The sequence below is a fragment of the Sphaerodactylus townsendi genome, linkage group LG06, assembly GCF_021028975.2.
Source record: "Sphaerodactylus townsendi isolate TG3544 linkage group LG06, MPM_Stown_v2.3, whole genome shotgun sequence".
Classification (NCBI taxonomy): domain Eukaryota; kingdom Metazoa; phylum Chordata; class Lepidosauria; order Squamata; family Sphaerodactylidae; genus Sphaerodactylus; species Sphaerodactylus townsendi.
The window spans coordinates 57,979,323-58,006,535 of NC_059430.1; the positions used below are offsets into that span (position 1 = coordinate 57,979,323).

A 27,213-nucleotide genomic window follows, 5' to 3' on the forward strand; every position below is an offset into this window, starting at 1 on the left:
AATGCAGGCTGACAGGTTAATGAAGGTGAAGAGAGCTGCAAGCATTTCAGCCCAACAGTATACATTGGACATGACAAATTTATCACAATATTATCACATCACTCTCAGAGGCCTTACTAAGTTAGTTTATTAAAAAAATTTACTTCTTTGGCCATTACCAAATACCATTCTGGAAGGCTTTGTAGTTGGATCTTCAGGAAAATACAGGAGTCTGTTTTAGTTTTTTTTAAAGGTAAGTAAAAATTAGTTTCCCAGAGTTGGGGCAAGATATTACAGCCTCTTTTTAAGGGTTCTGTATGGAGGCCAGCATTAATTAGGTGCCAGGATTTTGTATCCTTTGATTTTGAAGCTTGGATCAACTGGGATCAGGACTCTTTTTGGGGGCAGGGGAGTTCTGCTGGGAGATTTTTGTACCTTTAAAAATTTTTGTTTTAGGGGACTTTTGCTTTCATTACTTAGTCAGTATTGAGGGATGGAATTTACCACAAGATTGTTTTTTTGCTGCACAGAAGTCTGCCGTCAAGCCAAGTTTTTCATTTACTTTTCCTCAAAGGTTAGGCATTGTGGACTGAGATTTCTTTAGGAGAATTTGTGTTCATTCATAAATAAGACATTGACATGACATAACCACTGAGATTGTTGCATTATCAAAGGTTATGGTGCTTCAAAATTGTGATGCCTATCTGAGATAAAATATTTCTTACATAGTTGGTCCAGTTTCTCAGAGCAGACAGGTCTTATATAGATCAGACAATGTTGTATTGGATGTATTGGGTTGCATAGGGTGTATTCAGTTGGCCAAAGATAGGTCCTAACATTGAAAAATGTTAAGAGCCAGAGTAACAAGAAGATTATTTTAAGATATAGTTTGCTAGTGAGCAAGTCATAGATGTCAAAATAAAGTTAATAGTACTTGCACTACATTCAGACCAGAATGTGTACTCCTCAGAAGTCTTTTGTATGGTCTCATTGAAGGTGAGAACCAGGGGGCATTCATTGAAAATGCTGGGGGGAAGAATTAGGACTAATAAAAGGAAACACTTCTTCACACAACGTGTGATTGGTGTTTGGAATATGATGCCACAGGAGGTGGTAATGGCCACTAACCTGGATAGCTTTAAAAAGGGCTTGGACAGATTTATGGAGGAAAAGTCGATCTATGGCTACCAATCTTGATCCTCCTTGATCTCAGATTGCAAATGCGTTAGCAGACCAGGTGCTCAGGAGGAGCAGCAGTAGAAGGCCATTGATTTCACATCCTGCACGTGAGCTCCCAAAGGCACCTGGTGGGCCACTGCGAGTAGCAGAGTGCTGGACTAGATGGACTCTGGTCTGATCCAGCAGGCTAGTTCTTATGTTCTTATGTTCTTATGGTGACAAAGTTTTGTGTAGATACAAGCTCACAGAGATCTATTTTTAAAAAGACTCTACCTTAGTTGAATATATTGAAGCCTGAACAAAGACCTTAAAACATTACAACTTTATAAGATTTCCAATCGACGTACAATTGAGATTTTCTCCCTTTTCAAAATAAGTGTTGAGGAAAAATCCCCAACCACACACAAAGCAGTCTGATAAATCAGCATTCAAATAACTGTACAGCACAATTTTGCTCTTTTAAATAATGCTCTATTGAAGAGATAGTATTATCTGTCACTGTCATTTGCTGATATGACCTATGTTAAGGCCTGTTTTATTATCTGTTGTTGACATTTTAATAATTCTGTATTTTAATATGACTGTGCATTACTGTTTAGAATAAATAACAGTGTATAAAATATATTAAAGCTAAACCCACTGATGTTTTTGCAACTCAGGTTAAGGGCTTACCCCAGGACTTTTCATGCTCTACACTACACATCCAACCCAAGTGCACCTGCCTCCAGCCAGCCAGGCAGCCAGGGGGTTGTCAGGCCTGATGATCATTTGCAGGAAAAAGCAAGGGAGAATTGTGTCCCAACTCAGAAATGACGTAACTTCCAGGCACACATTTCTATGGTAAAGACCAAAAAGATTTGGAAGGAGATTGTAAAATGTTGACCATTGATTCAGGGTCCTGACTAATTTCCCCCAAACAGACAATTTCTCCCACTGTTATCAACATTGGTAGGCAAATGATTCCAAGCCATTAGCACCTCAGACTGTCAGCAAGCCTGGCTACCTGGGCTTCAGTGCTGGAGCAAGGTAGGTTGCAGGGCTGCCCTTGTGATGCCCTTGGTGTCCCACCATCAGGCAATGGTTTAGTGCTGCCTCATGGCTGGTCCAGCCTATACAGATTGGCCACCAATATTTTCACAACCTAAGAATGGTATGGTCTTAGAATAGTATACTAAACAGCTCCTAGTTAAAAGGCTTTTACCTTTATTTTTTACCTTGATCAGTTCCAGAAAAAAACTCCTCTTCCATTAAATTTCCAAAAAGCAAGATAGCTATCCATTGGACCCAGGTGCTTGTAGGGCCGTGATGGCGAACCTTTGGCACGCGTGCCCGAGGTGGCACGCGGCAGCCTCTTGCTGGGCACGCGAGGCTCTGACTCTCCCCCTCCCCCTCTCCCCCCCTCGCACTGGCTCCGGGTCGTCAGAGGCGCCAGAAAGGGCCTCCGAGGCAGGGCGCAAAAACCCCACTGCCTTCTGGGACGGTCTTCCTCCCGCACTGCCTTCTGGGGCGTTTCCCTCGTTCCCGCCCTGTGCTCTCTCGGCTCTCCCTCGTGCTCAGCTGTTTCAGTGCTGGTGACTGGTCCATCTTGCCGGGTTGTCTGCTGCTGCCGGGCTGCTGTGCCTCCTGGAGACCGTGCAAGCCTCGGTAGGTCCAGCGGCGGCGGTCACAAACTTGGAGGGTGGGCGGATTTGAAAGGCGCGGCAGGGTCAAGCATTAAAAAGTGAGAACCATGGAGGAGCCTGTTGGGAGGGGCCGCAGAGAGACGTGCTCCCGGCTGAGGGAGGACACATGGCTTCGTGGAGACTGGAGAGAAAGCTCCCCGGGAGCTCCTCAGAGGAGACCCTTTTTCTGGGGGGGGGGCTTCTGGGCAGTCCAGCCCGCCCGCCGTGTACCATCCTTGCATGAACTTGGAGGGGGGGGTGGATGGGCGGGCGGATTTGGAAGGCTCGGGTGGACGAGGCGGCTGGGTAACAAACGAGAAAGCTGGAGGAGCCTGTTGGGAAGGGGCGCGGAGAGACACGCTCCCGGCTGGAGGAGGGCACATGGCTTCATGGAGAGAAAGAGGCGCGCTTTCGTTAGCAGCGGGCGGAGGGACGTTTTTTGCCGAGAGAGGGACTCACTCCCTGCCTGGTCTTACAGCAGCATCTTGACTCCCCTCCTGGCTCCTTTCCCCTTTTATTTCCTCCTCTGCCAGCAACTCCCAAGTTAAGTGCTCCCTCAGGAGGAGACCCTTTTTTCCCGGGGGAGTCTTCCTGGAGGCAGGTCCAGCCCGCCGCTTTGCAAAGCGCTGGGAGGAGAGACTGCACGCCCCCAGCTGGGAGGAGGCACATGGCTTCATGGAGAGAGAAGAGGCGACTCTCCGATTTAAGGCTGCGGGCGTGGAGGAGAGCATTTCTTGCCGAGAGGGACTCCTACTCCCTGCCTGGTCTTACAGCAGCTAGCGACTCCCCCCTCACTGCCCCTTTTATTTCCTCCTCCTGCCAGCAACCCCGCTAGCTCCTCAGAGGAGACTCCTTTTTTCTGGGGAGTCTTCTTAAGGGCAGTCCAGCCTCCACCCGCCATGTGTACACCATCCTTTTTGTAAGGTGACTCCCTCACTTTGCCTTCCTGAGAACAGCTACTCTGGCTCCACGTTTCCAGCCAGTTACCCAGATTTTTTTGTGTTTGGAAGCTTTTGAGCAGCAGGGCACCGGCATGCCTTCTTGCTGGCTGGTGTGGCTCTCTTAGGAAAGAAGCAGATTTCTCTCCCACAAAGACATATTTTCCACAGTCAGTTGGGCAAAACCCACGGGGATTATCTCAAAATTTGTAGCTGTTTACATAAAATGCTTGGTGGGGTGGATGCCTTGAAAGAGCGTGAGGACGTGATCCCCCCTCTCCCCTCCCCAGTCACCTGGCCCAGCAATCGCTTTAAGCTCTCAATAAGTTGACACACTCTTGCCCTTCCAGCCTGTCTTGTGGTGTGTGTTTATGGAGGCAAGGGCATTCGTGAAAGCAGCTAAAATGTGCATTTCCCAGTGGACCAGAGAGGAAGGTAGGTGAGGTGTTTTTTATCTTTTCCCTATTAGAGTCTCCCCTCTCTCTCTATTGCTATGTAAGGAGGGAGGCGTTGAAGAGAGATTGGGGAATGAAATTTAAAGATCTCATGTTAACTTCCTTTTTTCATATGTTCTTGGGGAGAATGATGAGAAGTTTGGGAGCTTAGGGCAATCCAGATCTCATTAATAATAAAAAATTCTCCAGGATCCAAAGATCCCTGGGCAAAAAAATCCCTTCCCCACCCCAGCAACTCTCTCCATGCTTCCTGAGATGTCTGAATAATAAAAATCAATAACTTCTCTTCCACTACTCCACCTCTTTGGAACTTTAAAATTGGGAGTGAAAAGAGTTGGTTTAATCGAGGGCATGCAACCTAGAGGAATTGTAAAAATGAAATTCCCTGAAATTACAGGGTTAATCCCTAAATAAGAATTCTTTATTAAATATGTATTGGTCAAATCCATGGGTCTTTTTTAAAAATTTAAAGCAGAGTATTTTCCATACTTCTTTAATTCCTGCCAGTGATTTTATAATCATTTATATCTCCTCTCAACTCACTTTCTCCAGCTTTTAAAAAAACTGCACTGCTTTTAATATGGAAACCATGTGTAGCCAAAATGCCCATAAAACAAAGAGCAAAAAGAGTAGAAAGTGGAGTAAGATTAGAAATAAAGGCATAAAATAGGTCTGCTTTCAGTACATTTTTGGCTTTTAAATTAACAACAAAAGCAAAGAGGTGGTTCTTTAAATTGTTTGTTGACACTCGGATTTGAAAGGAAAATCATGCTTTGAGACTTGGTTGATATTTGGAAATAAATCATTGATGTTTTGTAAAGTATTGGGATGAATGAGCAAGCAACAATTGGCTTGCCCAAATAGGCTGCATGGAGGGACAAAGTGTAATGAAATTCTCAAAGTAAAGATGCTAAAAAGCTATATAAAGCTGACGGAAAAGGAAAAAAGTAAGAATTGATTGTATTGTTTCTGTGCACAACACAAAATGAAGTTGTGGAATGATTCCTTCTCTTTCAAGAAACAGCTATTGGGAGTATTTTATGTCCAAGAATGCTTGGGCAACCAAAGGTGGCATTTCACTGGCAACTCTGTTGGTCTTCTTTTGCAAGAGAAATCTGGCCATTATTACCAGGGGCTTGGTTTGCTCACATATGAGCTTTTTATTCCACATGTATGACTGAGCTGAAGAAACCTTTATATTTCTTATATGCCTCTCCTATCTACTTCCTTACAAATATATTCTTTGCTATATCATAAGACACAACCATTGACATGGGCTTTCTTAACACTCTGGCTAACTCGTAATCTCTACTCTTTCCATCTTTGAATCAACCTCCCCACACAGCACAGTCAGTCATCTTGATGGAGGGTAGGTAAGGCTGAGAGAGTTCTTGGAGCCAATGTGTTTGCCGTTCTGGTGGTTTCAGCAAATTCAAAAGGAACTCCCAGTTGAGAATCAATTTCTGGTCTATTCAGGGAATACTCCATTTCTTTAGTGTTAGATATGTTGTGTTGGATAGATTTAGTACTGGGTGCTTAATTTTTTTAAAAATGTATTTTGCAGACTCCAAGTCACCCAGAAATGGCTACATGCGCAAAAAAAAGCTAAAATAGACAGTGGAAGACCTCATTCCAAGAGATTCCTGGACAGAGTTATTTGGAGTGATTGAACGCGGTCAGGAAAGTGTTCCCTGTGTCCCTGTGTAATCTTGAGCGGTTGTCTTGTCTATGCAGCGACATCAAGTGTCAAACGGCACTTTGACACCAACCACGAAAATGTTGCCAAACTTGATGAAGCTGAAAGAAAAAGAGTTTCTTGAAGGGAAATTGAGGAGCTATCATTCCCAGCATCTTAGTTTTCCAACTATCTTTCCAGAACAAATCATCTGACAGCTGCCAGCTTTCAAATTTCACTGTGCCTAGCAAAACACGGCAAGCCCCTCTCTGATGGGGAGATTATCAAAACAGCCATGTTGTCTGGGAGTAATTCTCTTTTTCATGATTTCCCAAACAAGGACAAAATTCTGAAACGCTTTTCTGAGATGGCAATTAGCAGAAATACTGTGAAAGATCGAGTCCAGCGCATGGCAACTGATGTTAGTCAGCAGCCTCACCACTGACTTACAAAAGGCAGCCTGTTACTCCATTTCGTGGATGAAAGTACAGATGTGACTGATCATGCCAGGCTAGCAGTAATTCTGCGTTATGCTGCTGGTGACATCATGAGAGAAGAGCTGGTGAAACTGGTGTCTTTGCCCAAAAGAACACAAGGGATAGATATCCACAGTGCTGTGATGGAGGCTTTTGTGTCACACAATATCAGACCAGAGAAAAAGTGGCTCCAATCACTAGTGATGGGGCACCTTCTATGGTGGGGGCAACATACAGTTCTTTGTTAAAGAAATAAAACATCCAGTCATCCAGTTCCATTGCATTATACACCCGGAAGCTCTTTGTGACAGGGACAGCAGCAGAACATTTGACGATGTCCTCAAAGACGTCACAAAAATGGTCAATTACATCATGGCTCGTGGCTCTGAATTCTCGACAGTTTCAGACACTTCTTGAGGAGGTTCAGGCACAGTATAATTGTTTACTTATGTACAACAATGTCCGGTGGCTGAGCAGAGGACGAGTCCTGGAGAGATTTGTAGCCTGCTTGGATGAAATTAGGCTGTTTATGAACGAAAAGGGGCAGGAATTTCCACAACTCACTGATATGGCCTGGCTTACCAACCTCATGGTTGTCACAGATTTTATAGCACACTTCAACGTGCTGCACAAGCAACTACAAGGTGTTGGGAAAACAGCAGAAAGGATGTTTGTGATATCAAAACATTTGAGAGAAAACTTCAGATTTTTGAAAGAGATCTTGAAAGTGGAGCAGCTGAAATATTTCCCAAAACTAAAAATGCATTTGGAAAATTCTACAACTTTTGCAGACAATCCTACAAGCCATCAGGAAATCTACAAGGAATTTTCTAGCATTGTAGCAGCTGCAAAGGTGAATTTTAGTAAAAGATTTTTACAGTTCCGCAAGATGGAGGCAACACTGTCTTTTCTTACTTATCCAGATAAAGCCAAATTTGAAGAACTTGATCTTTCCTGCGTAAATTGGTTAAATTTAGAAAATCTGGAAATGGAGCTGCTGGAATTTCAAGAAAGCACTCTCTGGAAAAATAAATTCTATGACTTGCGTGAAACACTGGAGAAGATAGAAAGGATGACAGAGGAGAACACAGCTAGTCTCTGAAAATGAAATCCCTCAAAGTGTAGGAATTCTCTGCCAAATAATTTTAAATCCAATTAAGGAACTTGGGATTGCTTTCCCTTTCTTTGTTTTGGATGGAGTCTTATGCTTGTGAGCAGCTGTTTTCAAAATCTGACACAAGGAAACAGACTTTACAGATGAGCTGGAGTGCTGCATGTGTTAAAGCTCTCAAACTTACTTCAAGTATGCAGGCCAAAACATAGAATAAAACATTATCAGCATGCATGCAACAGCAAAAAATCATTACATTAATGAGTGGTCAAAGAAGCACCTTGCCAAATGCAAACATCTCACTTCTCAAAGAAAAAAGTTGTTTGTAAAATAAAAGTTGTTTATATAAAGTTGTGTATAAAATAAAAGTTGTTTATATCATTGAAAGCTCTGTCATTGTGTTTTTCTTTTCAGATAAAATATGGTGATGTGTGAGTTGTTTTTTGTAAACTAAAACCTCAGTATTCAAGTTAAATTGCCGTATTGGCACTTTGCGATACATAAATGGGTTTTGAGTTGCAGTTTCGGCACTCGGTCTCAAAAAGGTTCGCCATCACTGTTGTAGGGGAAACTCTCTCAAACAACTTTAGTGTTCAGATAAGGATGAGAAAGGAGCAGAGTGCTTCGAACCAGGGCCAGACTGACCAGATGCTGGCAAGCCCATATGAAGGTTCTGGAGCTAATTAGAGTGCTAAATCTTTTACCAGTTACAGTTAAGCCATTAAAGTAAATAAATGAAATAAGGGGAAAGAGGAAGAGATGCATTTCTGGCTATCACAGCAAGTGATTACAATTAACATATCATTTACAGGTATGCCTAATTCTATTTTAAATTTCTACATATTAAAGGGAGAATATATAGGCCATCTAAATATTTACCTTGTCGTACACAAAGATCTATAGCAGCCCCAACACAGATTTATACTGTGTAATATTTAACTGGAAAGTTTAATAGACCCTATGTGAAAACCATTTTCATTTCTTTAAAGGGTATACATAATCTAATAACAATATTCTAACTCATCATAAAAATGAGCTTATTATTAATATACTAATTCATTACATCTTCTAGATTTCCGTTCAAACGGGCAATGGTAGGATTATTTTTAAAAGTTATCACTCTTCCCTCTCCTATGATGAACTGTAACCCTATCTTACTATGAAGTCCTAAAAGCTTTGCTTTTTCAAATAAAACAAGTAAAAAGGTTGTGTGTATTATTTTTATTAAACATTATTTCAAGTCCTTTATAACTCTTTTCCCATAAATGGAACTGGCTTATACCAAGCTTGTCAAATGCCCCCACAAAAATAATTAATACCTTCTTTTTAACTTCCATTCTGAGGGTTAAATCACCCGAGAGTGCATTTATAGCTCAAACTCTACATTTTCATCATTCCATATCCAAGGTTACCAACTGTAATGACAACCTACAACCACCTCTGCTCTGGCTGCAATTCTCAACATGGCAGAATTGCAGATACTTAAAGCTACAGATCAGGACCATGGAGAGACAAAGTAGATTTCTCTACAAACTTGGGACCCCTCAGGCACCCAGAAAAAATCTTAAAAACTTTAAAAACAAAGTTTTAAAACTGTTTGTAAAATCCCCCCCCCAAAAAAAACCAAAGGAATACATCTGTGCAAGCACATATAAGGTAAACCTACTATCAGCAGAGAGGAGGAGCTTTTGTGCTCTGATGCAGCCCACCATTGCCTGGAGGCTGATTGGTTGGGAGGAGGAGCAGAAACTAACCCCCTGTAATAATGATGTGGGTGGGAATGAGCTGCTTCCACTGCCCCCTGCTTCAGACAACCTCACAGCAGGCAAGTGTAAGCGTAGGGAGCAAGAGCCACTACTGCCCCTCACATCCAAGTGGTGGTGAGAAAGATAAACAGACAAATGGATAGGAACTGCCACCTCTTCCTGCCACTGCTTTGTAAGCCCTAGCAGAGTGGCAGAGGAAGAAGCACAAAATGTTGCCACTGTCAAAGCTATGAAGGAGGTAGCAATGCAGGTGCCACCAATACCACCACTGTCCTCCACTCACTGAGAGCTGATTGGTTAGCTCAGAAAATGGAGCAATAGTGCTGCCAGCAGCATACTACTCAGCAAGTAGCTAGCCCAGTGGACAGGCTTCCCCCATGATTCTCACAGATTCCACTTGTGTACCATAATATTTGCCTTCTCCATGAACACAGATGACTTTTTGTGGTTCACCGTGGCATCTGGGAATATTGGGAAATTGTACATTAAACCTGCTTGCGCTCAATGCATTAGAATTGAAAGCACTGAAAGCAAAAAAATAATACTTCTATGAACCCCTGAAGCATCAGCAATGCCATCAGGCATTAGTTCATTTATGGAAGATAAGCAGATACTCATAGAGAACAAATCGAATATCAGAATACCTACAGTTTACACCAATCCATAGGATCATAAAATTGATTTTTTTTTCCCATTCTAGAGACCCGGGTACAGTTCTCTATAACTGGAATTCTAAATATTTTCTTGAACCAGTGTTTCTTGAACATTTTAACAAGACCACTACCCTTTCATTCCTGATTATAAACTCTGCAACATTCTGCATTTTTATCCCCATAACCTGTTTTAAAAACCTTTATGTAAAACGTTTATAATGTACCCAATAGTAAATTAATTTACAATAAAGAGATTACAGTTGTGGGATTGGATTGAGACTAAATTTTCAAGCAGTGGAATGGAATTACTCTGCCTTCCAACTCCCACTGCAGCCCACTGATCTCCACATATGCTGTTCTTGGAGGACAGAGGACCCTAAGGAATGATATGGGCAACAGGAAGGTAGAATGTGTAAAAAAATGCCACTTTAGTCTGGATCTCATCGCTGGTCTGAACAATCAATGTACAGAAATATTTGCTAAAGCCTCTTCTTATAACTGATTTCCTTTACATTATTACTAGAAATTGGCCAGGATAGAAGAAACCATCTACTTTTCTTGGTTAAGCAACTTGGAGTGAGAGACTTTAACACAGCTTCTTCTAAGTAATCTTCAATAGCTACTAAATGCATGTTTCATTTATGCTGCAGAGAGAAGGATAACCCCTACTGAGTTATACTCTTCCCATTTGGAAAACATTAACTCATCCTTTGAAGTATTTTCTTAAAATGTCTATCAAATCCAGTCCTGTCCAGTGAATTATATCTATACACTTCAAGGGATGATGCTTCCAGAAATAGGTCTCTAGTAGAAACAAGATCATAGTTCTACTATGATTCTCATTACATTATCCTTTAACTGCTAAAGTCCGGTAAGGTGGTTATCTATACATATTTAATGTAAACATACCAATCAGCAACAGAACAAAAAACCCTAAAACATGCAAATATAGTGAAGCAAAGTTTCCTAAATTTTATTTTATTTATTGTTATTTGTTTACCTTAGCAAGTACAGGCATTAGTCTGAGCTGTGCAGATTTTGGAGGTCGTGCCCAATCTGCAAAATAGATTGTGTCATATAAATTAACAGATTGGATGATATTCCATATTGTAGCATATGGGCTTTCAATCCTCTCTCAGTGGATGAAAATATGATCATTTCATACAGTCTTGTGATTTTAAAATATCCTAAGTGGCAGCTCTTACCACACAGGAAGCCAATTATATTCAGTTTCCAGCCAAATTACCGATTTGTTCCACAACAGCTGAATACTTCTAAATATGCAACACCCAGGCTCAGAGCTGCTAAAACACAGAGCTGTAGTAAGTCACCATGAGGCTACTAACACTTTGAACATATGAAGTTGTTTCCCCAGTACACAGCAACAAGGTTGGAAAAATAACAAAAAAAGTCATCTAGAACCATAGAATCATAGAATTGGAAGAGACCCCCCACTCTTGTCAGTTGGCCATCCAGCCTCTCTTTAAAAACCTCCAAAGAAGGAGATTCCCCCAAACTCCGAGGTAGTTCATTCCACTGTCGAACAGCCCTTACTGTCAGGAAATTAGGTGGAATCTCTTTTCCTTCACCTTGAACCCATTACTCCTGGTCCTAGTGTAACCCATGCCATTTTAGTATTTTTTGGTTTTGTTGGATCTTAGGGCCCAGGGGATAAAAACTCATTGAGCATGTGCAGTTGGTAAGCTTATTTATTACCAAGTGCAAGAGCCCCACCCTCCTCAATTGATCTGGCCTGCAGTAGGAGAAGGAAGGCCTACAGCTTAGTTGAGGGAATGACTTATTTTTTTACAGGTATGTGTTGGGCCCAATAAGAAAGGAAAATATATTAGAATTTCCCCAATGTCATGGAAATATTAGGTTGTTAACCATGTAACCCTCCTGAATTGATCTGGCCTGCAGTAGGAGAAGGAAGGCCTACAGCTTAATTGAGGGAATTACTTATTTTTTTTACAGGCCCAAATTGAGGGAAGACCTGCAGCAGCTATATCAGATGCAGAAGGCCAGATGAGAGAAAGAAGACCTGCTTTATTAATAGTTTGGACTTTATTGCTATTCTTTCATTACTGGACACTGTTCTGAGTGCTTTTTCTTAAAACAGCACTGAAAATTTTGTACAATTGAGTTGTGCTGTATATATATATACTCACTATATATATTCACTATTATTTATCCTTAAATGATAGAAAGTTGTGTTAAAATTAAAAGTTTGTTAATTTATTCAAGCAATTTCATATTGGTTTGTTAAGCCACAGGGTGCTGTCATATATTATTTCCTAAGTCTCCAATGGAGATTGATGTGACCAAGGATAAGTAGGTTACACTAGTCTCTGGAGCAGCAGAAAACAAGCTTGCTCCCTCACCAACATGACACCCCTTCAAATACCTAAGCATGGCTATCATGTCACCTCTCAACCTTCTCTTCACCAAACAAAACATAACCAGCTCCCAAAGTGTCTCCTTGTAGGGCATAGATTCCAGACCTTTTACCATTTTGGTAACCCTCCTCTGGACCCATCCCAGTTTGTCAATATCCTTCTTGAATTGTGGTGCCCAGAACTGCACAACATTCCAGGTGAGGTCTAACCAATGTAGAATAGAGAGGTACAATTGCATCTAGACACTATACTATTGATAGAGTCCAGAATTGCATTGGCTTTCTTGGCCACCACTAACACTGTTGACTCATGTTCTGTTGTGGTCTACTAAGACTCCCAGATCCCTTTCACATGTAGTGTTCAACTACTAGAACAGGAAACCAGCATCACTTGGCAAAAAGGAAAGGTAAATGCCAGGATAGTAACTGCCATTCTGCACTCAAAGATAAAATAAAATAAGTGCCCACCTCTGATATAAGAGTCCCACTGAGGCATTCACTAGAGGTCATATGGTCCAAGACCTCGGGCAGACCCTGTCCAGAGAATGCCACAAACTAATAGTGCACCAAGTTCTCTTGCAGGGATAAAATGAACAAGAAGCTTGTCTGTTGTCACATTGAAAACAATTCCCTAGCCTTCTTCGATAGCAATATCTTTTATTATTTTGACCATATCTTTATTAATAACTGGCTTATACTTATCAGACTACTCCATTACAATTCAAATTTCTTTGAGAGCTACAGAAATGAAGTGAAAGGAAAAAATACAGCATTTGAAGTCTGCAGTACTTCTGCATGTCAGGATAATTCATGAAAAGAAATTGTTTTCTTCTAAGATTACTTTTAAAATTCAAAATTTTAGAGAAACCTGAAAATATTCTACAAGATTTATTTATCAAATGTGTATTTGGATCACAGAGGAGAGACATGCTAATCCCCTCCCCCTGCCATAGAAAGACCATAAGAGAGAAAGCTGCTGAAGGCCCATTGTTATCACCACCCTAGTGACTAACAGATGGACTGAGGTCAGCCTCCTGCTTGGGAATTGCCTGTTCTCCCTTTTCTTTCCCTTATTATTCCCCACCCTAATACTCACCTACCATTCCTCCGCCACCCATAGCCAAACCTTCCAACCCTCCCCAACCCAAGCCTTACCTTACAAACCTGCCCCCACCCCAGGCTTCACCTTGCCACCCTGCCCCACTAGAACCCTCATCTTTCCACCCACTCCCACCCCAAGCCTCCCCTTTCATCCCTCCCACCATTTCAAGTAAACCTGTTCCATCCTTTTCCATCCCAAGCCATTCATCTCCACCCTCCCCCTATCCTTATCAAGATGAAAAATGGAGGGAGTTGGAGAGGGCAACTCCAGAACCGCCCATGCGGGACACCCATGGGGGGGCAGAAAACGCAGGTTTTGCCCCAGGATCCATTTTCCCCAGATATGCCTCTGCATATATTAAGCTACACAAATAGGGTGAATACAGTCTAAACTGGTATTGGCCACAGTTTCCCCCTTCCCATTGCAGACCCCCTCTGTCATATTTTTTGTCATGCCCCCCACAGAAGCCTTTGTTATTTGTCTAAATTTGTTATTTGTCTAAATTGTTATTTGTCTAAATTTCCACATAGCTAGCATGGGTTTAGTTCTCTGTATAGTCTCCTAAGGAGCGAATTTTAGTTAGCCCCTGTCCCTTTAAGAAATCTCCCAAGAGGCAGTCTTTTTTAAATTACCCCGTAATCCCCCTGTTCAGTCAGTTTAGTCAGTTCAAGGTGCCTACTCTATACTCCAGATGTTATAGGATTGGCTAAGCCTTCATCAGTTTTCCCTCCTGCCAGCATGGCCAATTGGCCATGCTGGCAGGGGCTGATGGGAACTGTAGTCCATAACATCTGGAGTGCCAAAGGTTCGCCACCACGGGCCTAGGGAGTAGGAAGGCAGCAGTATTTTGTCACATCAAAGGTGTATAGAGAGCATACAGTTAAGCAAAGATAAAGTGGACTTTCTTGAAAGGAGTCAAAGAAAGAACAAAAGTCTACAGCTTCTACTGCCCAGTCAAGCAAGTACTTTATTTTAGGCAGATCCTAGGATTAGTTAGGGTCTCCATTCTTCTAAATATTAAACCTTTTGTTTGAACTGTTGAACCTGTTGAACTCTCCCACTCTGTTCTGGCTGGGCACAGGACACCAGAAACAGTTTTGCTTGCGGAACAGAATATTGTTCCTTTGGGTCCCATATCCACCAAGAATAGCATTTAATGGACATGCATTAATGGGTGCAGCGGGAGGAGAAGGTAGGTAATGAATAGTTTCCTATACACTGGGAGGGGTTTGGACAGTCACTAAGTATCTTAACTTGTTTCTGGTGCCTGGTGAGATGCATAAAGCATGACTTAAATGTGATGGAGGCTAAGATAAAGACAATTTCCCATGGGACTTAGCATTCATTTTGCAGCCTGTTTATATTGGGCTGCTAACCCTGTAAGCCAACTAACAAATGTCAAAATCTTCTTGACTCTGCTCTTTCCCTCCAAGAGAATTGTTCGGATGGGGAGATAGACAATCACTGCTTTTCTTATCATAATGTGCTAATGATCAGTGTTTAGGGAAAAGTGCTGAAATATGACTTTTTAAATAAATTAAATTTCCATTAGTACTTTCTCAAAATACACTATTTAAAACACATTTAAAGTGATTTCCAACATAATAAACTATTGAGTTACTATTTTTAGAATTCCTTTAGTTTTATAAGAAGAATCAGCATATTCCACTAGCATAATGGCAGTGCCTATGGACACATGCTTCCATGTATGTTTATTAAACATATACATGCCATGATTTACAGTGAAATGATTTACATAATTTACATATATTATCAATTATTTAGTTTATAGAGATCATAGCTCTTGAAAAGGGAGAGGTATGAATGGGACAATTGTAGCATTATTAAAGAGTTAAAATGATGTAGACTCCTGTCGTTACAGGAGATAGAAGTGAAAAACTACAAACATACAGCTTATTAAGCATTCTTGTAGTCCCCAACTGATGCATAAATCTTACAGCTCTCATTTCCTTTATACTAGTTGCAGCAGTCCAAAACTGTGGCTTGGATCCAGCCATGCACAAGTAGAAACATAAAAAGATTTAGTGCTGTTCTGCTTGCACAAAATTGTGTGAAACACACCTAGTGATTTCCTCCCTGTATATTATATTGCCCATAAACTGACTGCACAAGATCCTGACAAGCAAAACACACAAGTCGGGATATAATCAAGGTACAAGCAGCTATCATGGCTTTTCCTTGCATTTCTGCTCGTATAAGAGATCCAACACAACTGGAAATGTTGTGCTGTATGCACATATTAACTGTAACTCTGTTTCTAAGATTATACTCATAAAAATTATATATAGTTACAGTAAGCATTGCTGTTTTTCATCAGCGTGGCCTTTGTGTAGTCCCACGTGAGGAAATGGCTCAGAGGTGGATAGAGGTGGGTGTAGTATTGTCAGTGAACCGCAGATTGCAATACAGCTTGACCAGTGGTGGTATTCAACTAATATAACAACTGGTTCCTGTGGTAGGATTCAAATAATTTAACAACTGGTTGTTTACAAGCACCATTTTAACAACCTGTTCTGCCGAAGTGGTGCAAACCTGCTGAATCCCACCACTGAGCACATTCGTCTCAGCCCTAGCATCGATGTCCACAACACAGTGCCTGATAAAAGTTAATAGAGTGAACCACATTCCTGCTTTACAGATGACATTAAGGTCCACATGAGATTTAAAAGCTGTTGATGCAGTTAGGGTCCTAGTAAAGTGTGCTTTGACAGCAATAGCTCAAGGAACTCAGCCTTGCGGTAAGCCGATTTAATAGCAGATGTCACCCACCAAGACAAGGTGGGATCAGAGACTATGGAACCCTTCTTGGATCCTCTGAAACAGACAAACAGTGCAGAGTCTTTCCTAAAGGACTTAGTTCTGCCTGCACAAGACTGGGGATCCTTAAAAATAACTGGAAAGACCACATCTGTGAGAGGTGAAATCAGACCACCACCTCAGGCAATGTTCAAAGCTAGGCCTAAGAACTGCCTTGCCCAGAAAAAAGCTGTGAACAGAGGGTCAGAACATAGGACCCCCAAATAATTGACTCTGCATGCAGAGCTAATGCCACCAGGAGGGCCATTTTGTAAGCAGAGGCGGATTCTGTACTGGCCAAAAACAGTGCCCCAGGAATGGTAAACGCCGTCCCTGGGGCACAATGAGGCAGCGCCATGCTTTCAAACCCACCCCCAGATGGAAACACTGTTTTCCTACCTGTTTTCCTGAGTGAGGCTTTTGGGAAACAGCAATTCCCTGCCGGCACTGTGCAAACAGCACCGGGTTGGAGGCACCGCTTTTCGGCACCTCCATTTCCCCCCACACTTACCTTCTCTACCTGCATAAAATAGAGGCGCCTCCACAGGCCACGGCCTCTCTGGGGCCTCTCGCACCTCAGCGTGCAAACAGCCCCGGGGCGCCACCAGCATCATATATGCCGGTGGGAAACCACTGTAGTTATCTGTGCGTAGTGGAACAAAAACTGCAGATGGCCTGAAGCCATAAACTCGAAGGGAGCTCAGGTAAGTTGGGCTAACATCAATGTAAAGCTCTACTGAGGTATCAAGGTTTAACAGGTGGGAAGACCTTTAAGGAACCTCTTAGAGAGAGGAAGTAAAAATAGTAAGTGGGTTCCAGTGCCGTCATGGAAAGCAGATATTACTGCCAAATGCACCTTAACAGAAGAGTTGGCTAAGGCAGACCTCTTAAGGAACAATAAGGAACTTTGTCAACCAGACAGAAGTAGGGATCTAGACCTTCAGATTCTGCCCAGGAAACAAATCTGGCCCATTTGGCTTCATAGGACTTTCTGATGGAAGCAAGCAATACAGACAAAACCTCATCTGGCCAACTTGTCAGGGAGAGAAGAGCCAGGCTGTAGGGAAGTGTAGGGAAGTGACATCATGGTGAAGAACCTGCCCAAAGCTCAGGAGGTCCGCTGCCAGGGGTAACCATATGTATCTTCCCTTGAAAAAGTTCCACAGGGGACCGAACCATAGTAACTGAGACCAGATGAAGGCAATTAGGATTAGACTGGCCTTGTCTGACTTGGCCTTGGCAATCATCTTGAGTATGAAGGACATGAGTGGAAAGGCATACATCAGAGGTCCTGACCAGTCAATCTGGAAGGCATCTTCAAAGGAATGTGGACCCACCCCTCCACTGGTGCACTACAGGGGAAACAAACAGATGTCGAACACCAGTCATAGATACTTCCCTCATTGATAACAAGCCCCAGGGCTTGAAATGTGTGCAAGGCAATTGCTAGCTGGCTCTGTAAACTGTCTGCTGAGTGGGAGACAAAGAGCCAGTCATCGAAACAAAGGAAAATAATATAACCTTGTAAAGATAGGTATTGTACCACAGCTGCCATTACCTCAGTGAAGACCCATGGGATTGAGGACAGACCAAAGGGAAGGAAGCAGAAGTCATAGATCAGGTCACCCACGGTGAACTTGAGGTATTGATAACAATTTTAATTTAAAGCTACATGAAAATATGCGTCCTTCAGGTCTGTTACTGCAAACCAGTAAAGGACATAAGACACAAGTCTATTTGTTGAATGGTATAGCTGATCATTATAAGCATGAATTGAGATTGATTCATTATATGATTAGTTGTTATGTATGACAGTTATGTTTGTAAATATAATGTTGTAATAACGTGCAGCACTGGGTTTCTGTTGAACAATAACGAAATATAAAAAGCTGAATTGATCAAACTGCCATCTGTATACTTTATTATTATCATAATCACGCTGATCGCGTGCAAATTTATTGCTCTTATAGTCCTGAAGTCTCCCTTTAAAGCTCTCTAAGTCTTTTTGGATCTCACCCATTTTTTCTTCAAACACTTTTGGGGAGGAACAGGAGCTTTTCAATGTACCTCCCATAATCTTAATATCATTCACTATATGCTTCTCCTCTTCCAAAGCTATTTCAATCAATAGTAACATAAGGTCCAACGAACACTTGTTCAAAATGTTGGTACAACAGACCTTAAACTTATCATAGTTGTTAAACAAAGTTGGATCTTTATGGATCCTGAGACCCCTAGGGATTCTATTCACCTGTACATATTCCGTAAGGGAGGTAGCATGTTGATGAGTGCGAATCTGTTTCTTACATAAGTTTACATAACCCGGCTAATCTCCTTCAACATTTGTTTTCCAATTTACAGAGACATCAATATGTACACTATTCAAAATTCTGTTACAGTCATCAATGTTGTAAGAAAAACTATTAACTTGGAAAGAAGAATGACGAACTCGGAGTTCCTGTAGATTCGCCCTCCGGCTGTTCAAGGTAAACTCTGTACTGGAATCCCAAAATAAATGGAACGCCTTCGCATATAAGTGATTTCGACTGCTGTCTTCCTCAGACTTTTAAATAAATGATCTCTATAGTACTGCCATAAAGAATAAGACAACTTCAATACAAATACCTATCTCTACATTACACAAACAACAATTCATTCCAATTATTGTACTCCTGGTGTCTATAATACTCTCTTTTCTCTCGACCCACTTCACTGGCTAATTTCAGTCTTTCACAGGTGAAGTGCTGTACGTTATTACAACATTTTTCCTCTGGCATATGAGGGGTCTTTTGCTGAGCTTAAGTTCCAACATTGGCATAGATGCATAGATATTTTTATTTAGCAACTCATAAGTTAAATGTGATCTATCCAATTAGCTTTTGTCTCCATTTTGGATTATCATTTCTGGAATGGGCTTAACTATAATTGCAGAGCCAAACTATCCATAGCTTTGGACCCCCTGGACCAAACTTCACAAAACCTGGGTGGTATCAGTAGGAGACTCTCCCGATGATTAATAAATAATAATAATAATATAACTGCAGTGAGAATGTTGGAACCTGGATGAAAAGGTGCCAATTCTTTTGAAACTTGGTTGTATCTAGATTAAATTTTCAGTGGGAATTCAGCCACTGTTTCATGCAGATGATGTGGCTCTTGCTAACCAATCACATGCAGTTCTTCAACAACAATCACATGAGTGGAACAACAGATTAGCTGATTATGGATTACAGCTAAATTTACAAAAAACAGAATAACTTGAATGTGGCCCTCAAACAGATGGAACAATCCAAATTAACGGCCAGGACTTGAAGAAGACCACTCAGTTTAAATACCTTGGATCCCTGGTCTCAGCAGATGGGGATACCCTACAAGATGCTCGATCCAGAGTTAATGCAGCATGTATGAAGTGGCGGCAAACCACAGGAGTCTTGTGTGATAAAAGAATACCTGAACAGCTGAAGGCTGTTATCTGCCCTGTAGCTCTATATGGAACAGAAGGTTGGCCAACAACTCAGAAACATGAACAGACTCTTCATGTGATGCTCCGGTGGATGCTTGACTTGACTCTTTCTGATTGTGTTATAAACGAAATCATACGACAACGACTTGGAATTACACCAATTACAAACAAAATGAGGGAAACACAGCTCCGATGGTACAGGCACATTATGCACCTGGAGGAGATGTCTGTTGCAAAAACGGCCCTAAACTTTGACCCTGGAGGCCACCACCCACGTGGAAGACCAAAGAAAAGGTGGGTGGACAGCACTTCTCACGTGGAAGACCAAAGAAAAGGTGGATGGACAACACTGAAAACATGTGTGTTGTCAACCTTACTACTGAAAATGTCCAAAATTGAGCTATTTGGCAAAGAAAATGTCAGTGCTAACCCCCTCAAGGGGAATACAGCCCAAGAAGAAGAAGATCCCATAATCCATGCAGACTTTGCACAGGTAAACCAAGTAAGCAGATGTTAAAGTATATATTTGTACCTGTAAACACTGCCAAAGAAGACATAAATGATACACTGACAAACAATAATGTTTGCCAACCAAAAAGATTTCAAGTTAAGTACAGACAAATTTACAGGAAGTTAATTTCAGAGTCTGTGTCTAATCAAGGAAGTACTGACTTTTGGAAGCACACACCAGGAAACCCTTGTGAGCTATCTAACAAATATGCAGGACATATCTCCGAAGTTCTACAATGTCAGATAACCAGAAAAGGTGCATCTTTACCAATTTTCTAAATATATTTAGAAAAGATGCTTGATGGGCCTCAGGCCCACCACTGAAAAAAATCTTATCTGGGGTTTCCATCTTTTTTACCACTAAAAGCGGTGGTACGACCACTAAAAGGGCTTCATCTGCTGGTCTTGGGGTAGGCATTAGGGAGAAGGCATTCACTTAGATATTTGGGGCCAATGCCATTTAGGGCTTTGTAAGTGAGAGATAACACCTTAACTTGGTCTTGGTAACAAATTGGCAGCAAGCGCAGTTCTTCTAAGACAGGTATGTTGTGCATCCGGACAGCAGTACTCGTTAACAGTCTTGCCGGCACATTCTACACTAACTGCAGTTTCTGAACTATCTTCAAGCGCAGTTTCACATAAAGTGCATTACAATAATCCAATCTGGAGGTTACCAGCGTGTGGATTACTATAGCCAGGTAATCTCTGTCTAGATGGTGCCATAGCTGGCAAACCAGCCTGAGTTGGAAATAGGTACCCCTGGCACCACCTCCACCAGAGCTTCAAGTTTCATAACAGGCCCCAGGAACACTCCCAGATTTTGCACCCATCCCTTACAAGGCAATACAGCCCCATCAAGAACAGGACATCTCCCCATTTCATGAACGCAAGGCTCACTGACACACAGCACATTTGTCTTGTCTGGATTCAGCCTCAATTTATTGGCCCTCATCCACCCCATTTCTGCTTCCAAGCACCTGTCCAGAACATTGACTGCTTCTTCTGATTCAGATGGTATGGAAAGATAGAACTGAGTGGCATCAGCATACTGATGGCACCTTATTCCAAATCTCCTGCTAACCTCCCCCAGTGGCTTCATGCAGATGTTAAAAAGCATGGGAGGCAAAATCAATCCTGAAGGGACCCCACAAGTGAGTACCCACAGTGTCAAGCAAGAGTCTCCCATGACTACTCTCTGGTATTGGCCTTGGAGGTAGGAGCAGAACCACTGTGAAGCAATGCCCCCAACTCTCAAGCTCTGTAGCCTTCTCAGAAGGATACTGTGGTCAATAGTGCCAAAGGTGCCAAGAGATTCAGGAGGACCAACAGGATTGCATTGCAAGGGATTTTAGTTCCATGATCGCACCTCAACTCAGACTGAAATGGGTCTAGATACTCAGCTTCTTCCAAGCATGCCTTTAGTCAAAACCCTCTCTAATATCTTGGTTTTAAAAAGTATGTTGGCCACCAGGCGATAGTAGTTTAGATCTTCACAGTCTTAGATCTTCACAGTCTAAAGGAGATCCCTTAAGAAGTGGAGTGCACCATTGCCTCTTTCAAAGAGGTATTCACTAATCCCTGTATTGATTCTGTCACATCCAGGCTGCTAGCTTTTATAAGCCAAGATCTAAAAGACATGTTTTTGGACGGACCCCAGCAAGCAACTTGTCCACATCATCAGGCCTCATTAATTGAAACGGAACTAAGATAACTGGGCCAGATGATTTTCGGGACACCCCCTCTGGACCATTCTCAATTGTGGCCACCAATTCCCTGTAGATCTGAGCAATTTTGCCCTGCAATGTGTACTGCAAAGTCATCACACCAGACTTTATATGGCCACTGCCACTGACTCATTGGCCTTGATCTTACAAGGCTGTTCATGATACAGAAAAGTTCTGCTGGACAACTACAATAGTGGTGTAGAAAAAAGCCTTTTTGCCATCACCACTGTCACCTGATAGGCACGACAATGTGCTCTAACTTACGTTCAGTCAGTCTCGCAGCGAGATTTATGCCCTCTGTGCTCTAGCCATTGACCTTCCTGTTTCATAGCCTGGAGCTCTGTAGAATACCAAAGAGTTTTATGAGTTCTACAGGTATGGTAAGGACGCTTGGGAGCAATCATGTTAAAGGTCCTGTTCATCTCACCATTCCAGAGAGAGACCAAGGCCTCAACAGGTGCACCATCTTTGTCAGCCAGAAGGTCCTCAGAAAGAGAATTCAGGAACTCGGGTTTTATAAGCTTCTGAGGATAGACCATCTCAGTGATTCTCCCTCCTCTGAGAGGGAGGAGGAATTGTCACTGCAGGTTCAAATTACTAGGAAATGATCAGTCCATGCTTCCTTGTCAGTGGAAAACATGGGATAACTACTATTATATTTCTTCTCAGACTTCTCATTTGTGTGCTTTTCATGGCACATACTGATAATTTGCCAGCTGCTGCAGAGTAGCTCAGCCAGCTCCTAAAAGACCCAGGAGAAGATTGTGAAAAGATCTGCTAAAAGCTTTTGTTTAAAAAAATTTATTTCATGGGGGTTTTCTTGGTCCTGCTTAGCTGCCACCTTCGTTTCTGGTGCTCTTACAAGTTCATGTTCCATTTCGAGGCCAGAACAAAACTTGCCCAGGAACAGGGAATAGAGAGAGATAACTCTCATAGAAGTAAACATCAATGATCCCTGCTTTAGTGTTTGTGGCTCCCTGCCTCTCCTGTCACCGGTGGGGGTCCCAGGTCCATCCCTCCTATCCCTTCCCGGGCGTTGTCATGCTCGTCCTCATCCCTGGTGACTGGGGATTTTCCTAAGTTGGCTAGGTGTTGCAGACACAGGGTGGTGAGGCCTCTAACTTTCCTTACAACTGGTTCCCTCCTCGCCCCCTCTTCCCCAAAGTACTTGGCCTACCCTGTCCTTTCCCTAAGGGGTGGGCCTCTCTGCCAGCTCTGGTTTGCTGCCTCCTCTAAACTCTCTGCTTCTCTCTTATTCTACTTTGTTTCTCCTCTGCCTAATTCTCCGTACCTTTCCGCTCGCTTTCCCCGCCTGCCCTTCCTTTCTCCCTTTTATCACTCCCCAGCCCTCGAACTCAATTGGCTTGGCTGCTACAGGTCCCTCCCCAGGCCCTACCAGGCCACACCCCCTCCTTCTTAGCTCGCACCCCGCTCTGCTGGCTGGAACTCGGGCATTCTCTGGTGGGCGGGGGATGGCTGGGCTCGCTGGTGTCCACATCGGTGCGGTGGGGACTCTCCGTGGCTCCGCCTCCCACCTTGGGCCTGGTGCAGTCTTGGTCTGGCACTGCGGGGGCATTGCCTCTCCTCCCACCTTCAGCCTCTGGGCCCATGAAGTCACCCAGTGAGTCAGGGGAAGGGGAGGGTGGCTGTTGGGGATTGCCCAGCTCAGCTGTCTCCCAGCTGGGAGCTCGTCTGGTATCAGGGTTCTTCTGTGGGCCAGGTTGCGGCAATGCACCGGCCCCTGACAGTATTGTTTCCCTTAATAAACTGTGGTCAGTAAATTGCTTTCAATAATAGCCACATTTATCATTTAAATGATAAAACCACATTTTACCTCAACAATATAATTGAGAAAAGATATTGTAATAATTTCCTGCTGTCTACATTTGTGATCATCCAAAGTTAACAATCCTATGTTTCCTTCAGATAACAAAGAATAAAGACACTGGCTTTCTTTCAACTTTTTGATATGTTTCAAGATACAGATTCCCTCATACATAGTCTATGACATACATTCTGTTTGCCTGATAAGCACTTATACAGGACAAACGGCAGACCTGCATTAAACTACAAAGCAATAAACTGCAATTAGTGCAATCTTATGTTAACAAACCTCTGGGTGGCTATTTGACTTTACTGTTGTATTGCATGAAACACATCAATAAAGAGAGGACAAAAAAGCATTTCACAGATCAAAACGCATAATACACCTACTTGCAACTGTGTCAATTAATGTTCCATTAGATGCAAGGCTAAGAATGCTACTCAGCAGGCTAGTGTTTTAATAACTAGGCATGAATTCCAGGAAGGAACACCTGGCATTGAAAATCTGAACAAACTTGGAACAAAAAAGAGCTGCTGAGTAATATACTTTCAGGATCATGGTCCCACAAATTCCTAAAGATGGTAGCCATAATAACACAGTGTGAAATATTCCAGTTTGTTGAAAAGATTAACAAAATAAAGGAGGAGAACATATACTTTTAGGCTCAGACTCAATGATTTCTTTAGAATGATTCACTCTGATAAGAAGCATTATTACATATATATATCACTGCTATTTATTTTTTTATATATTATTACATATATATGTGTGTGTGTGTGTATATATATATATATATATCACTGCTTTTTATTGTTTTAAGCATTTTTTAAAAATATGATTAAATGTTTTGTAAATAATACAGAGATAAATATAACCAAATAAATATGGTTTGAGGATACAAACCCAACATACTATATATTTGTGTGTGTACATACATGCACACACATACACTCCCTTACAAATCCAGAAAGTAAACAGTAGAATGGCTCTTCACTACTGTACTATGTCCATACCAATTTGACCATTGCTTACCAGCTACCCTTAAGGTTAAATTAGGAACAAGGGAATGACATCTTCTCCTAATCATCAGGAAAACTAATGTTTAATATAATAATTACTGTGCCTAAATATTCCCTAAAAAAGACATATCCTATATATATACCGACTTTGCTCTTCACAAGAAACGATAAAGCTTACCTAATTTTGGAAGTGAGTAGGGAACTTTGAAGTAGTCTTCATAAAATTCAATTAGTCTCCGAGTAATGTTCAGAGCATAATCCCCAGATCCTCTTCTAATAGCATCAGGTCTTGCATATAATCGTATCTGGTTAAAAAAATAAATTAAAATTATCAAATTTTTTGCTGATAGTTGCTGCTATCTATCTTAACTGAAAAGATAAAACAGTCTAAGGCCTTAAGTAATGTAACAAAAGGGCATGGACACAAGGCAGGTCAATTGTATTGGCTTTGTCAATTTCATCTTGAATTAGTATTGTAATATTAAGACAAATATTTGAGTTTTCTCTCTGAGGTTCAATAATAGCAGATTGGATAACTTGTCTAAAAAAAGAAATTGCACAGTTAAAGTAACAATGTTGAAAGCGTCAACCATCCAGAAATGTAGTTGTACAGCACCAAATAAAAACATTTTCATTCGAAGCTATTGCTTACATATGTTTTCTGGAGATATGACTGTAGATTGGTGGGAAAGTGTTTTGCCTTCTTTAACTGTGGAAAACTGTGATAACTTACTATGTTTGTTAAAGACACTTTATGGCTTTTTCCGCATACACACCTTACCATAGATTTTTCCAATGGCCAAACTATATGACTTGGAAATGTTTTGTGCAAAATCATTTCACACACCTCCATTCTGCAGTCATCTTTCTCCTTATCTCTTCAGTTGCCTTTATTCCACATGCTACTGCTGAAAACGTATTATTCCTAATGGTGGCAGGATGTCATCTGTGACACAGAAGAACATACCTACCCCTTTTTTCGTTTGTGCAGGTGCTTCAGAGTTACTGCACTGGTACACTGAAGCAGCAATTCAAAAACATTTCAACCTTCATTTCTACAATTCTACCTACACAACATGGAAATTAACCCCCACCCCCTTTATTGGAGCATGCAGCATTACCTGGAGCATCAGAAATATGTAGTCCACCCATCCCGCAAAACACATTTTCTGGCCAAATTAGAGCTGCAATAGCATTACTGCAAAAGACTCTTGTCAATTTTATCCTGCAAAAGCAACTTCTGTTGTCAATTTCACTCATTCTTAACTGCGGACACAGTTTATATTGGCCTTAATGTTACATCACTGATTCAAGATGAAATTGACAACGTTGATACAATTGACCTGGTTTCTTGCCATGCCCTATTGTTATATCACTTATGCAATTTAAATTCCTCTTGAAAACAGTGGATAAGGGGAAGAGAAAATGGGTAAAAGGGAGATTGGGACTACATAGTGGCATGGATAAGGGCCAGGTGTTTGGTGTGGCAAAAAAATAAAGACTGTTTCATCATGATGGCAAGATCAGGGGAAGCGGACTTGGAAACAGATTTTTAAAAATTGCAGTAAAGGTCTGAGAAAAACAACTGAGGGAAAATGTTTCTGTAAAAAGACACAGGAAAAAAATGTGTGAAATTACAAGAACGTAGTATATTGTATTTAATTCATGCGGAAAAGACCTATGTCAAGCCCTGGAAGTTTAAGATAGGTAATACAGTAAGTTTCCTCCTTCTGTACCTTGGTACTGGCAGAATAATATAAATCCTCATGTGCATAAATAATTAACATCTCATGTGCATAAATCATCATGTGCATAAATAATTAACGTCTCTAAAGCCCACCTGAAGTACTTCCCTTCCTTTCCCTACCCTCTCCCAAAAGTGAAGTATCATTCTTTGTAGCTTCTGTTGGCTAGGCCTGTCACTTGTAATGAACCACAGCTAAAGTAAATAAAGCTTCTCCTGGAGGCGGAATGGGTGATTTCCTGTCCATCATCAGAGAGGCAGGACTAAGTCTCTCACTTCCTGCTCAGTGAGGGAATTGGCCATTTTCCCCAGTTTGTTTCTTGTTGTGAAATGGAGTGCAAGCTTAGCATAGGCCCTCTTGCCTCCTCTGATTAATCTGATCTTATCCATACCCATCCAGCCTTTTCTCTAACTCCTGCTCTCATTTAACCTACTATCTTTAACATGTGGTTACTTATTTCCCTTTCCCTTCCTTGCCCCCCCCCCCAATCTAAGACATCTGGGCCTTTAAAGCCTATCAGCCATTTAGAGTAATTCGAGCAGGAGAACATTGTCCTTTTACCCAGCCAAGGAGACCTTTGCATGGGCCACAGCGGAGATGACCCGATCTGCCAGGGCTAATCAGGCCCAAGCTTACCTGGGAACCCATGGGCACACCTTGAGGGCACACCTTGAGGCTGGGAGTGTGGCAATCCTCAAGTGCACCAAATCCCATGGTTCC

The 27,213-nt window shown here is 41.9% G+C and overlaps 1 protein-coding gene across 1 annotated transcript in view; it reads right to left on the minus strand.

The window, feature by feature from the left end:
- TRHDE (thyrotropin releasing hormone degrading enzyme) overlaps positions 1–27,213 on the minus strand; it is a 329,142-nt gene that overhangs the window by 222,813 nt on the left and 79,116 nt on the right. The window contains exon 3 of the mRNA XM_048502230.1: positions 24,927–25,053. Within this exon, the coding sequence (XP_048358187.1) occupies positions 24,927–25,053 (127 nt within the window). The remainder of the gene's footprint in view (positions 1–24,926; positions 25,054–27,213) is intronic.